This window comes from Dermacentor albipictus, unplaced genomic scaffold (assembly GCF_038994185.2).
Source record: "Dermacentor albipictus isolate Rhodes 1998 colony unplaced genomic scaffold, USDA_Dalb.pri_finalv2 scaffold_17, whole genome shotgun sequence".
NCBI lineage: Eukaryota > Metazoa > Arthropoda > Arachnida > Ixodida > Ixodidae > Dermacentor > Dermacentor albipictus.
In genome coordinates, this window is record NW_027225571.1 from 3,432,657 (window position 1) to 3,448,071 (window position 15,415).

General features: G+C 41.1%; 1 protein-coding gene across 1 annotated transcript in view; it reads right to left on the reverse strand.

Annotated features, from left to right (window-relative positions):
• The window catches only part of ValRS (Valyl-tRNA synthetase), a 182,660-nt gene that overhangs the window by 153,021 nt on the left and 14,224 nt on the right, over window positions 1-15,415 (reverse strand). The window contains exons 4-5 of the mRNA XM_070529138.1: window positions 11,807-11,934; window positions 5,221-5,385 (exon numbers count right to left, since the gene is read on the reverse strand). Coding sequence (XP_070385239.1) covers window positions 5,221-5,385; window positions 11,807-11,934 — 293 coding nt within the window. The remainder of the gene's footprint in view (window positions 1-5,220; window positions 5,386-11,806; window positions 11,935-15,415) is intronic.

Sequence of the window (15,415 nt, forward strand, 5' to 3'; positions counted from 1 at the left end):
TGTTTAGAACACTACTTATTCGCTTGAATAGGAATAAAAAAGCGTCAACATAACCATTACGTGGCTCAGTTTATTTAACAGCAAGTGCGTGCGCCTTGCAGCGTAGATAATTTGTGCCTTCTGTTAATGTAGGTTTGTATTTCTTTGTGTGCTACAGAATTAACGGTCAACTCTTTATGAATGTACACAGGTAACAAAATGTACGGCAGGTAAATGCCTCTAAAAATGTCATACTGGTCATTACATGAACGTCACTATACAACATAAGAGGCGGTGGTGGGAGTGGCAATGGTGTTGGTTAAGGCAGGGCCAGCTGGGGGATAGTTCCAGCGATTGCTTATTTTACCACCTCTGAAGAAAAAGAAAAAAAAGGAACTGTTAGAACCCTATATAATCAAAAGTTCACAGTCCCTAAGGATCACCACTTGTCGAAAAACTCACAGTTTTTTGGAAAAGCTGGAAAGAAGCACGAGACTTCCTCTTTCGGATACTTGGGTCTTTTGCGAAACATTACCTGTTCCACGCACTCTTGAGGAAATTGTCTTCTGTGCAAAGCCTCAAGTGGAGCATGTATTTTTTCATTGAAGTATTCGCAGGACCAGATGAACTCTCAGCCAAACTTGCTGGTATACGATGTACGAGATAGTTGAAGCACCACTGACAAATGCTAAACGATGATAGCGTGCTGAGAACACATCCCAAGTGCGCAAAGCGCTGCAGTACTGGCAGCGCTTTCCGCATTTTTCTATACGGCCAACTGATCCAGAGGGCTAGATCACGCAGTTCTAATGGAGTGAATCCAATACGCAGTGGCACAGTTGCTTGCCTGTTGACTTACTGACACATCAGTGTACACTTGATGATGACCTGCATATGCCGCATGGAGGCCGGGAGAGGGCACAAGGAACTTCGAGCACAGCCGATGCATACGCTGAGAAAAGCTTGATCCTTTTCCAATTACCTGCAGCAGTGCGAGACACTAATGCAACACGATCGAAATTGCTGGCGTCAGGCTCGCTTGACCAAATGTGTCAAGACCGCATGCCTGGAACACGTGGCAAAGATTTCCACTGGTTCTCTTTGAGGCGGCGAAAGGTCTCTACTTCGTCCGCATCTGCATAGAGCAGTTTTACGTTTTTCAGCGTTGTGGTCATCTGCGCCACCATTTCAGAGGCTGACCTAATGACTGTAGTGCTGTCTGCTCTGAGATTATAGAGCGAGGCTTGGTGCTTTACTAAGACACCAACACCATCGCAAGCGTTTTTGCCATGTCCTGTGGCCTAAAAAAGCCACTTTGATGATGCGTGCTCCTTCTGTGACAGCTCGTAAAGCTGATACTTGATTTTGAAATGGCTACTGGCACCGTCAGACACGTATGTAACATGTTTGTCAAGCTGAAGTTCTTCCTTCATGCACTCATAGATTTTTTCCAGTGCAAAGCAAGCGTGTGCAGCATCATGACATACGTCATCACTGATGACAGCAAAACATTGAATGGATCCTCTACTCGTGATGACACACGTAAATAGTGAGACCTGCTTTTTTTTGTGCCAATGGCATGGTTGTACTTCGTTCGGTACAACAGCTGTCCAATTCTCTGCAAGGTCAAAGACACGGGATCCATGCTGTCGATTCCGTTTGGCGTCGTGTATTGCTGATGCTTGAATGCCCCTTATGTAATCGTGGGTGATCCACTTGACAAGCCATACTCCAAGCTCCTGGAGAAAGGTAGTAGCCTGTGCTGTCTTTTTGACGAGGTCGCCATTTTTCCACACTGCATTGTTTACCTCTGTCTCTTCAGGGATTCCCAAAGTTGCAGTAGTTAAAGCATCCTCATTTGCACAATAATTACAATCGCCCAGGAAACAATCAGTCGTGGGCGAGGTGTAGAGACATAGTAATTTGAGGTGAGTAATTGTGTAGGCACCTTCAGTGAGCACTTCTAGCGCAGAAACACACTGTGTAGCGTTGCCGCAATACATGCAAAGGTACACTTCTTGTTGTGGAGCAAGAAGAAACCATTTTGGCCAGAGAAAAAAAAACTTTGAGAGCCCAATAGATGTATCCAGATTGGCTTCCTTAAAGAGACGATATGTCTCCCATACCGAGCGGGTCATGAACCTCTTGGCAGCATACTCTTTGTTCCCATCAATCGAAACAGACACTACATCCTTTTTGTTGGGATTCTGCCGAGCACATCCATGCTCGTCTTTGGTATAATATTCCACAGCAGTCTGGACGTCTGTTGGGTTCAACCGTGTTCTCTCAGGCGCGCCTGGTGCTGACCATATTCCACGTTTCTCGCACAACGTCGGGATTTGTATATCATGTAGGCTGACAAATTTGGAATGAGAGCTTGAACTTTTTGGCACTCCAGTTGGCTTGGCAGCAGAGCCAACAAGCGCATCCGTTCTTGGTACGAAGACCACATGTCATAGGCTTCTGTAAAGTTGGTGAACTATTCGGTGCACATGCCGCATTTGGTACCTGAGGGGTCCAAATGGCGCTTGCACTCTACGAAGTGAGATTTGGACCTTGCTGTGCCACCGAGTTGAATTTGCTTTAGCACCAGGCGAGAGTTCCTTAGTCGCGAATCCGACTTCTGCTAAGGAATGTGAAGCAAAGTTTCAAGTGGATGTAGGCACTTCTTTCTACCTCCCAGTTCGTCTTCTTCTGGTAAGAATTCATCGCCTCCCGTGGATTCACTTCCCATTCTTCTACACTCTACGAACTCGATCAAAAGAGACGATTTTTACAACAGCCGCATCTGAAAGCATGAACTAAATATGGGCGCCAATGATGGCCGAGGAGAGGCATGACTCCACAAATTTATATTGGAAATTCAGACATTTTAGAAGGGCGTGGTTGAAATAATATTTCTAGTTTACCAAAACTGCCTTTACTTCGCAATTACGGTCAAGTTTAGGCAGGTCAGAGCCTTATGCACGCTCTTTTGACCCCGATGTTCCTTTTTCTTAGCACCCTGCCGCATTCTGGCAAAGCTCTCATTTCTACCACCTGTATTGTGATTACAAACAAACTAATGCAACATGTTCTTTAATATTCTTTTTCACGTGCCTGTGAACAGTTTACGAGATTTTGAGAAAAAATTGCGATGGGGTTTTTTATTTTGGTTTTTTAATAGCGTTCATTTTTGTCAAAACTTCAAATTTGAAGCAAATCGTAGAAATGATCATTTGTGATGCAGCAAGAATATTCAGCACAATTGTTGAATAAGTTAAGGTCTCACAGTCCAGCAAATATTGAAAGGCTACATGTATTGGTTCAGTTGATAAAAAATCGTAAATATAGCAACTTTTGAAGATTGTAGCAAATTAAGGAATTTTTCTGAAACACTTCCGTTTTGCACGGAAGCCTGAAACAGTGCTAGCTGACCTTTCTTTACGTCTAGGTTTTACACACAAGAATGTATTCTTTGTAGCTGTAACATGTTGCATTTCACATTGTTGTGAATTTGTGAAAATGCCTTGTGCATTAAATAGGCACCTCCACACTGAAGAATCTCATTATTTTTTTCCTCCTAAAATGTTCATTTGGCAAAGAAGCCACACTCACTTCAGTGCTACCAAGTGATATGCGCATAAGATATAAAATATTCAATGAAATCTAAAATATGAAATGTTTTACCTGTGTTGATCTGTCGTGGAATCACCCGAGGTTCGACTGTATTACTTGATGGCATTTTCATGATGAAGGTTGCTTATACGTATTGTGCTGCTGGTCAGTTTATTGTTTCAAATCAACCCAATTTCTTTTTTTTTTTTCGATAGACAGATGTGATGCTGAGAGATATTGAAAAGCAGAAGCTTGGACACTCTATGATTTCACCTGCTATTTAGAACAAGCCAGAAAATGATAGTCAGTTATGTAGAATGGAAAGAGAAGCTGGCACTAATAGCAGCCACCATAGAGGTTCACTTCGAATATTCCTCTCTGAAATAAAACTATACGTTCTTGCATCTGGCTGGTGTTATAGATTCACCATGTACATTATTATGCATGCAGTCTACCCAAATGTAGAAGAAAATAGTTAAAAAATTTAAGAGTACTTTATGATCCACGATTGAAGGTGTAGTATGCTGCCCCTAAAACAGCATGTAGCCTTGCATTTTACATAGAAGGGCTATAAATGGTGCAACAGCAGTTCACAGTGCGCCACATAAAAACTAAGGAGTCCATAGAATCCTAATATAACTGGTATCTTATATACCAAATGTAATGTCAACTAGGTACAGTAAAATATTCTCATCAAACTGATTAGGCACTACAGTGAAATGTCAATATAATGAACACGAATATGATGAGTACTAAAACGTAATGAAATAACCCTAAAATTTATTTAGCCATGCCTTATCATTAACGAAACCGAAAATTAAAGAACAAAAACAATGTTGGTTACAGCAAAGTGAATATATGTTTGTTCACAGCTCAATCTTGTAGCCAAAGTGTAAAATATTCTGCAAAATCAACTTGAAACGGGACATTGTAGACATGCATGTGTATTTTGGCCAGCGATTTGGCTTAGCTGGCCCACAGCCAGCAAGCCAACGTGCTGATCCCGTGTGACAACACCCATTGAAAAGTTCTGTGTTAATGGCAGTGCAAAGTGTATGTTTTTAATTTAGCATTTAAGTGCCACATTTTGATACAGCAGCCCACCAACAGGCTGCCAGAGTCCACAGGAGAACCTTTGCTGGCCTGCAGGAGGCATCACACTGGCGTTTCTTTCACATAGATGTGAGCATGAAATATTTTCCTAAATATTTTTTTTATAATTCTATATCACTATGTATCCTTACAATGAATATTGAATATAAGGAAGGTATTTTTTATGTTAAATGCACCTTTGTTATGATGAGGCTTGACTGTATTTATGGCAGTTTGGACTAATTGTACTGTTTCAGTTTTTTTTATGCCTTTCTTTGAGATATGAAAGCGATGATCTTATTTTGGCAGCTTCTACATGTACAGTCACGTTTCATACGAGCTGCAACGTAGTGGGCATGGCCGAAGGAGCCCCAGACATGGCAGTGCAGTGCCATCTTTGGGGAGCATTCGGGCACAACCACTGTGTTGCAGTTCATATTGAATGCAACTGCACCTACGACCAGCCCAATTTTCAACAGCTCTAGGTGAAAATGGGACACCGCAAAAACAACCAATAAATAAATAAACAAACAATCAACAAAACACACATACTCTTCCTTCCACTTCCAGACCTCCCGTAGGAAAGCCTCACGGCCAATGTTGTGGCGTGTCTGCGCTGCCTCACGCCACAGCTTTTTCTCGACCACCACCTGAGTGGCGATGCCCGCATGGTCACAGCCAGGGTTCCACAGCGTGGTACGCCCTTTCATTCGGTTCCTGTATTTAACACAATTGTAATATCAAAAGCAGACAACAACGCAGATGCCAGTGCCACACTTAGAACTCCCGGGAAAAAAAGTTGGGAGATAAATGCATAAAAACAAATTTCAGTCTTCTAGCATAGCCATGCAACATGAGATTGACTCAATGCATTGGACTAGTTGAAAAGGCAGACAAGGGCTATGCAATGACTGTATGTCTAGGCTGTGAAGGAAAGAAAATTTGTAACATCTGTGGTTGAGATTTTCGCTTGTCATTGTACCATCACACCAGAACAAAACACTAACAGGAAAAAATATTGAACACCTCTTAAGCCTGATTACTTCAAAGTGAGAGGTGTGATTGTGGTGACTAGCTGGGTGCTAAGTGCGCTCTGGCCTCCAAACTAAGCCACTGTGAATGGGGGCAAGTGGGGGCAAGTTCAAGCTGCTCTTGCTATATTCCTGAATCATAGGAGCTCAAGACAGGATGATCGTCATCACGTCAGAGCTGTCACACAGACCACCAGGTAGCAGTATTCTTAGTGGAATAAATGGCAACTACAGGTGGAAGCGCTTCAGTTGTCAAGTGGTAAAAGCCCCTAGCTTGCCTGCCTTTCTCTGCATAATGGAAAGCAGGACAGAAAAGGAATTGAGTGTACACGGCGTAGCTTGCATACAAGAAAAAAAAAGGCAGGGGATGCTGTCAGCATTGACATGGTGACCCTTGTCATTCGACTCAAGTTTGCCACATAAATGGGCACTAAGGAGAAGAATGGAGAAGTGCCAGTATCACAGCTATGCCAAAAACAGTGGACATAAGGTATAAGCATTTGAGTTCTTTATTATGTATAGGGTCAGTCACACATTTTTCTCTGCAGTAAGACACTGCCAACAATTTTCAACAAATTAAATTTATTGTGAATAAGCAGGACCAGTTGCTCCAACTTGTGCGCTATTTATAAATGGAACACCAAAATAATTCCCTAGAAAAACCACTAGCTTTCATTTTATCTGTCAGTTGGAACAACTATGTTCACATCTGTTATGTTATTTCCTCTGTTGCCCAAGGACTAAAGTTGTGCGCATGAACACTAAATTTCCAGCTCTAATCAAATTCGAACGCTACACAACCCTTCTATGATATGCCTTTCATAAGGCAGCATGGTCAGAGCATACTAGCTGAGAAATATATCCTACAAATGTGCTGAACATGGCAGTTAGTGTCACGGGGGCTGGGCTTTCCTCAATAGCCCCAGGCCATGAGGTTAGTTACATGAGGGTTGGCCTGCAGTTAGAGGATAACCGCTTTGATTGCATCTTTGAAATGTTAAGCAGATTGGTGCGGTGTGTGGCATTGGATGGCAAATATTTTTAGTCCGAAGCAGTTCACAGGAAAAATTTCAGGTGAGCAGTGGTCTATGCCACAGGGTTGTACATGGCGTGGCTTATATAAAGGGGAAAATAGTTTGGTGATGATACAACTGATTCTACTTTAACGGCAAATTGTAGAACTTGTTAAAAAGACATAATCTAGACACTTTATGCAGAACTTCCAAGGTTAAGAAGATTTGTTTCAGAATTTAGTCTAGATGCACAAGTATTGTAAGAGCCATCAGGAGTAATAAATTGAACTGCAAAATTTTGTACTGATTCTAATACCTTGCATACAAATTGAACTGCACAATTTTGTACTGATTCTAATACCTTGCATACATTAGCCTAGTTGGGGTCCTATATTGCACATGCATATTGCAATTCCATACAGGCAAAGGTGAGGTAGGCTAGTAGCTTCATGGAACAAGATGCCATGCAAAGAAAGCGACACAAATAACCAAGGACTTGGTTGGATTCATAGGCAATATTCACGATATGGCAAAACAAGTTAAGATTATTTGTTAGAGTAACACCTAAGTACTTACATGAGCGGACGGATATTTCAGAGCCAAATATGCTATACTTGCATGAAATGTACAATTGCCTCCAGTGAAAAGAAAGTAGACTTACTTTGCTGACATGCAGATTCCTTAACAATTGCTTGTACCAAACTTCAATACTGTTATGGTTTCGTTGAAGCAGGGCACAGTCTGAATTACTTGTGATAGGGCGGTAAACAATACAATTGTCTGCAAATAATCAAATATTAGGGGAAGTGCTGGTAGGTAAGTCACTGATATAAATTAAATAGAGCAATGTATCAAGGACAGTGCCCTGGGGTATGCCTCAAGCATCTGGAGGAGTTGGAGAGTAGCATTTGCTAGCAAAACCAAATTGCACTAACAACATCTGCTTATTCAATTTATAGCAAGAGGGCTTAGGTTCAGAGATTACAGCTTCAAGAGAAGCCTTTTATGTGCGACTTCATAAAATGCTTTTTCAAAATCAAGGAAAAAAGTGTTAACAGGTATGTTTTGTACCAACAGGTAAGTGAAGTTTTATAAAAAACACTATTTATTTACTCCATCCTCAGAGCAAAGATCCTGTTGAGGGTGAGCAGCTAAATAATAATAATAATGATGATGATGATGATGATGATGATGATGATGAATAAATTTTAGAAAGGATTTGTTAAGTTCAGTTTGCCTACTGTTCCTGCACAAACAATGCCATGTTCAAACCCTTTATTTTTTTTTGTTTCTTGCAAGCTGCAGTACTGTAAATGGCAACATGTTATGTGGTAGCATGTGCTTCGTAATATTTTAGTGTGACAGGGAAAACACAGGGAAGGCGGGAGATGGACATTCAAGACGATGAGCAAAACAAGAACAAGGTGAAAGCAGGAGCCAACGTTTCGACAAGTAGACTTGTCTTCTTCAAGGCGACATATGCTTTCCTCACCACAGTATATGTAGATGGGGTTCTTCTAAAGGGGAGAAGGCGTAAGGTGGGTGGGTGCGGAAACAAGTGAAGGTGTGTTAGCGGTGAGGGTGTCGAGCTTTAGAATCTATTCGCTACGCTAAATTTAAAGCTATAGGCAACAACACCTCCTTCTTTCTTTCTTTCTTTATTTCTTTGTTTGTTTCTTTCTTTATTTATTTATTCATTCATTCATTCATTCATTCATTCATTCATTCATTCATTCATTCAAATACCCTAAAGGCCCAAGCAGGCATTACATAGGGGGGACAACAGTAAGCACAAAGCAACGCAGCACTACAATGTGTACAGAAGTCGTTGACCGTTCACAGCATGTTGAAAAGAAAAACTTAAAATATAAAGACACATAGCAACAATCATCAACAAACATTCAATTGTTACAGAGAGTAGCGTTATATATATACACACATATATAAAATGGGGAGAGGGGAAGGATGAAGGTTACAGCTCAAGGTGACGTTTCAAGCTGGTTACAAATGCTTCGTAATCAATGACAGATGCAATGGTGCCAGGCACAAGATTCCATTGACGGATGGCTAGGACGAGAGGCGAATGAAAGAAGAGATAAGTGTGAGCAAACATGGGTTCAACTTTGAGTTGGTGGTCAATGCGTGGGAATATGCGATGCGCTGGCATGAAACGGGACATAGCAAAGAAAGAGTGGCTGTGATATAATTTGTGGAAAAAGGACAGAATGGAAAGCGTTCTATGTCTTTCAAGAAGAGGTAACTTGAGAGCTTTCTTTATTTCAGTCACACTTGCCGTACGCGAGTAGTTCTTCGATATGAATCAAATGGCTTTATTTTGAAGAGACTCCAATTTTGTTATTAAGTATGCTTGGTACAGGTTCCAAATCAAAGAGGCATAATCCAACTGCGAGCGCACTAATGTGGTGTATGCTAAAATCTTAGTGTCTGCATTAGCTAAACGAAGATTGCGTCTGAGAAATCCAAGTGTTTTAGAAGCCTTGTTAATAACTGTATCTATGTGAATGTTCTATGAAAGGTCGGATGCTAATTGGATCCCTAAATATTTTATGACAGGTACCGATTCTACAGTCATGCTGTTTACAGTGTTATGACAAGGTTCGGGGTCAGATTTTGTGATAAATGTCACGGCTTTTGTTTTCGAGGTATTAATTTTCATTTGCCATTGTGTGCATCAATTGTTAATCTTGTCTAAGTCTGATTGTAACTGAAGTGAATCAGAAGGCTCATTAATTTGACTGTATATCATGCAATCACCCGCAAACAATCTGACCGTAGAACCCAGGTTAATGCTTATGTCCTTAATATCAACTAAGAATAAGATTGGTCCGAGCACACACCCTTGTGGTACTCCAGATTTAACGTGAGAGAGGGTTGATGAATGACCATTAACAAAGAATGATTGGTAGCAATTGGCCAAAAAATTTTTAATCCAAAAAATAACCTTCAAATCAATGTTCAGATTGTCTAGTTTTTTATTAGTATTTGTGTGGAACCTTATCGAACGGTTTGGCAAAATATACAAATACGGCGTCTATTTTAGAGTGAGCATGAACAGCACAATGAAGGTCAGTAATTAAATCGAAGAGTTGTGTTTCGCAAGATCGACTGTGGAGGAATCCGTGCTGATTCGCAAAAAAGAAGTTATACTTCGCCAGACAGCTCATGATGGCCAATGAGATTATGTGTTCTAGTAATTTGTACTGACGTTGGTTAACGAAATCGGTCTGTAATTTGACGGGTTAGAAGCATCACCAGATTTGAAAACGGGTATGACACATGCAATTTTCCAGTAGCTTGGGACACAGCCCGTATCTATTGATTGCTGAAAAATGGCAGCTAAGATGGGGCATATTACAGGCTTTGCTATTTTGAGTAATTTAGAACATATTCCATCGGGGCCGGGTGTGAAGTTACTAGGGAGATGGTCTATGGCAGAATATATGCCTTCTGGCTTAGTTTGGTTTCTTAGCGTTTTTTTTTTTCTTTCCGTTTTTATTTATTTATTTATTTATTTATTTATTTATTTATTTATTCATTCCATTTCAGTCTTTCTTTTTCACAAGCATCGGTTCCTGCTGCTCCTTCTATTATCTCTTTCAGAGACATGATAGCCCATGACCACCAGCAAAACAGGTAATAGAGGGCTGCTGTGCACGCCATTGACACGCCGGCTGACACACGGGCGTTGACACGTGATTGACAGACGGCCATGTCCCTGGCCTTGTGCACAGCTCTCCTTTATTCTCAATTTGACACCTTCGCCGCTAACACACATTCGCTCATTTCCGCACCCACCCGCCTTACGCCCTCTCCCCTCTAGAAGAACCCCACTTATATATATATCGTGGCAAGGAAAGCATATTTCGCCTTCAAGAAGACAAGGCCACTTGCAAAACGTTGGCTCCTGCTTTCACCTTGTTCCCATTTTGCTCATCGTCTTTAGTGTCACAGGGCCTACATTGCGACCAATGCACACCTGAACATGTACTCTAGAAAAACCAGATGTTGGTGTCCAGCTGCCAAAATGTTTACACCAGCTGAAAGGTTTCTACTTAACAATTTGTCTCAACACAATAAATTAATGAAGCACGATGAGTGTACAACCATGTTGTCCAGATCAACAATCAATTCACTGTGCCATGATTCCCATGAACACGCACAGGCCCTCCAAAGTCAGGTGAGGTGCTCCACACAAAAGCTGCCTGCACTCGTAGGCTTCGGCTTTCATGCTTAATGTTTCTACAGAGCTGTTAAACACCACTCTTGCTCCATGTGCAAATGACAAATGGCGACTATGTTTTCTCAGACAAATTGATTATTTCCATGCCCTGATGCTCCGTTTTGTCAACAGTAAATAGCCAAGCCAAGTGATGCATCCTGACAACCACACATTTGTACGCCAGGCAAACCATGCAGAATAAAAACCTTGACAACACCACAAGTGGTGCACAATTTAATACTGTACCTCGAACTAAATTTATTTATTTATAAATAATGACATTTCTACCATTTAAAGAAAAAAAGCAGCAATTTTGATGTCTGCAACTTTGAGGACAGAATTTAAGACATGGCCATATATTCAAGTACAAACCACACAGACAACTCTGATAGCCACACCAGTGCAATTTTGACCAAGAAATCATTTTCCTGTCTAAATCTGCACCACATCTCTCCCCACTGCCACTTTCAGTGACTCAACAATGCACGATTCTGCAAGAGGTTATAACAAAGCTACACTAGGTTGCCAGGGCTCGAGGTCAAACAAGGAGAAACAGGAAGTAGAAAGTTAGCTCTCAGCTGCAGTCAGTTATGGTCACAAATGCTCCAAGCCACAGTAAAGAACAAGCACTTAGTAGCTAAAATAAGTCCCCGCTGTCAAAATGTTGGCTCCAGGCTGAGGCTTCTCTAGTCTGCCCCTTCTTCTGATAAATTTTCCTTGCTCTGAAACTTTCCCCGTGCTTCATTCATGCGCCATCATCTGATGACATGGAATCACCGGGGAGCTCTCCGGACAGCTTGAGCCTTTCCTCCGCAGGTTGAAATGCTAGAAAGGCAACAACAGCAAGCACTCACCAGCGGGTTATGGCATCTTCGACGGCAGAGGTGAGAGCATGTCCCAGGTGTAGGGTGCCAGTGACATTGGGAGGCGGGATCACCATCACAAAGCGCCCTTTTGGATTCTCAGCCAAGATGTCTCTACCCTATGCACATGCAGCAGAGTAACCAAATTCAGTGAGGTGCCAAGTCTTGAAGCAGTGCATTGCACCAAGAGCGAGAAACCTAAAGCAGTACCGAAACTCCCACTGCTGTTGCACAAAAGTTATGCAAAATACAGTAAACTCCCAGTTGTATGAACGTCAGTTTAATGAATATATCAGAATAATGAACTTTTAGAAAATCCTAGGTGGCTTTTCTATGTATTCTAAGCAAACATTTTTCAGTTATACGAATTTCTGAAAAGCGAATATTTCTGTTAAACTAACTTGATCAGTGGACCTACGCTCATTTTTTCAAATCAGTTTAACGAAGTATTGCACTCTGCAGTGCAGGCATAGCCAATGCTCACCACCCCCAAATAGCCCCTTTAGTGGCGTAACAGTAACACCGGCTACAATTAGAAACTGCTGGCATAAATCCTGCTTTTCCCGCCTGTGCGATGAAAGTGAGCAAGAGGAACAGCACAATGAGGTGATCGACCCCAGGATGTGAACAGAGGTCTGTCACCAGCTGGATGTTGACAGCAACACCTTGTTTGAAGACTACGTGCAGTGTGACAGTGAGCTTGTTACCTGTGCTAAACAATCGGATCTGGAAACTGTTTCCAGCATTTGTCCCGAATAAGAGTGCGACGAGGAGGATGCAATGGCAGAGGCAGATTCAAATCCTGCAACTCTAGTCGAGGCTGTAGGATGCCTTGAAAAGCTGTGAGACTTCCGTGTCTCAGCAACAAGTTGTGCCAGAGGAAGCACACACAAACAGACTCTCCGGACAGCTTTGTTACTTTTTGCGCTTTAAGAGCACCAATGCAAATGAAAATTCTATTTTATTTTCAAAGTGAGATAGGCAGCAATGTAACTATTGTGCACTTCGTATATATTGATTTACATAACTCCATAAATTGCATTTCACACTTCTCAGTCGCTGTCTGCTGTGCCTTAGGCTGTCCCATATTCTATTGAACATTCAGTTGAGTGAACTTTAAGTTTAGTCAACTATTTCCTTGGGTCCCTTGAAGTTCACTCAAGTGAGAGTTTACTGTAATGCAAAGGACAGAAACACACATGTAAACAAACAAGCATGTACAAGGTGAAGAACATCGTCTACATCATACATTGTGCATCATCCCCTCCATCACACAAATTTTGTACAAGCCAGCATTCCTACTAAAGCAAATTCAAACAAATTTCTGCTACACGTAAATTTCTCGGCCACACTTCTCTGAACAAATAAGCTCCTCACTTCTTTGCCCAATGTGTGGAATCAGGAGCTTTTATTCCGTGAGGACAAAGTTGGTGCTTACTGCTATGTGATGACACTTCTATGTTACCCTTGTCAACAAACAACAGTCCTGATTCATTAAGAGAATGCTTTTTGTGGCAACAAAACAAGAGTGATTCACAAATGATACACAAAACACCTTTGGTGATTTCAGCTTCAATCTCTCACATGCCTGGTTTGATCAAGCCTAGGATTCTGTTTTAATATAGGTTAGTGAAACTAACAATCATTAGTCTCCTCACAAGTCTGCAGGTGTATAGCAGAAAAGCCAAATCTCAAGGGATTGTCCATAGTGTGAAAACGTCAAATGATGTGCAGTTCACAGGGGATGTACGCGGCTATTTGGTCCCCGTTTGTTTTTCTAGATATTAAACACCACGCATGAGGAACACATTGGACACACAAGGAGATCAAACAATGAATTTCTTCTGGATCAGACATATTTATAGAAGGGTGAAGGGTAACAAAAAAGAAAGTAAAAAGTTGCAATCTCAAAACCAGGAAAGGGACAATTTGCTGATGCACATAAGAATCTGTACACTTCTCGTTCATCATGGCACATTAATTGTGGCATGGTAATCATGGCACCAATTGTCCATAAATTCTTCCAGTTTCACACCTCGCAAAAGGTACTCTGCTAGCATTCTTCGAGCTCTTAGCGCATGTATAGTTGTTTCTTTTCTGGAAGTAACCAATAAGAGTGCATCAGGTAACAAGCAACTTATGGCTTTGTGCTTGAATACCGGACCCAAGTGGTGTCAAGTTCCACATCTAAGAAAGAAAGCTTTTACAAAAGGTCATGAAGATTTATAGGTGTGGCTGATAAGAAAAAAAAAGCTGTTGACTGTTTTATATGCGAAACACAATCCATTTTAAGTAAACGATACCTTGATGTGGGCAAGTTGGTTCATCTAGCCGACGGCTTTCTAGCAGCGCAAAGTACGAAGACGGGAAGGAACATGTACATCAGCACCTGTCTGTCATGTGTATTTCTTGCCATCTACGTTCATTATGCTGTTACAGAGCTGTCAACATTTTGAATGTTGGAATGTTCATGAAACTGCCAAATGATCCCTATAACGAGAAGCATCTCAAGTCCCCCTCACATTATTATTTGGTGTCATTAAACGTGAGACATAAATAGTTTTCTCGGCATTTTCTAAAACTCCCATTTATTTTCATGCAGTTCTTCTACATTTTGTTGTATGTGTGAAAAATAAGGCATTGTTTTTGTACAGACTTTCTAGCAATGTTCTTGTGTCTAAAGGCTCCAGTGGTGTTCAAATATTGTTTGTAAAGAGTACACAATTGATTTGATGTGCCCAACTATCACACAAATTTCCACTCTCATTTTGTCCAATGGTGTATGCCCAAAAGCTGTGTAATCGCAATGGTTGAGCGTGAAGATAGCAAAGTTCTTAAAAAATCCAATTTCAATCTTACCAATAGTATTAAAGGGTACAAAAATAATGCATTTCAGGATCTCCTCACATCTGCATTTCCACAACCTCCAGAGTCCTGAAATCCAATTGACAGGTTTTGCTAAATGCTTATCCTATGGTAATTTGTATGCTAAAACATTGTGAATGCAGGTCTTTTTTTCGCTTTCTAAACAACCTCGGCTTTATGCACATCACCGTCCAATATGTTGAACATTAGGCTTCTAGGAGGCCTTTCTGACCTAACAAAGACATTCTATGCTAAAATATGCATTTCTGTTATATATTTGCTGTGTTTTAGCGATAAAAATGATCTACAAGGGCAAACCAGAACGCCTTTGCCCCTATTCTTTATTAGCCAAAATAAGGTACATATAGGTAATTACAAATATGTATACTATTCAGGCACATATGCAGGATTTTTTCGGGGAGGGGCCAACCTAAGGTAACTTTTCTATGCAAATAAGGGGGAGGGTACTTTTACTAGTACAAATGCGAATAATGCCCACCATTTGCCATAAAGACGTGTAAACCCGCAAAAGAGAATAGAAATAACGTGTATCTCACAGGTATGCCTGTGAGATACACCTCTTCTTGGAAAACAAAGAACCACATCAAATGGACTCGTGCATGAAAGATGCGCAGGAAGAACCTTGCCAAGAACAAGTTAACCAGAAAAAGTGCAAAATAAAAATTTCTAGTAGCATTCTGTGACTGATCTCTGGAAGAATTATAGTGAAATGTA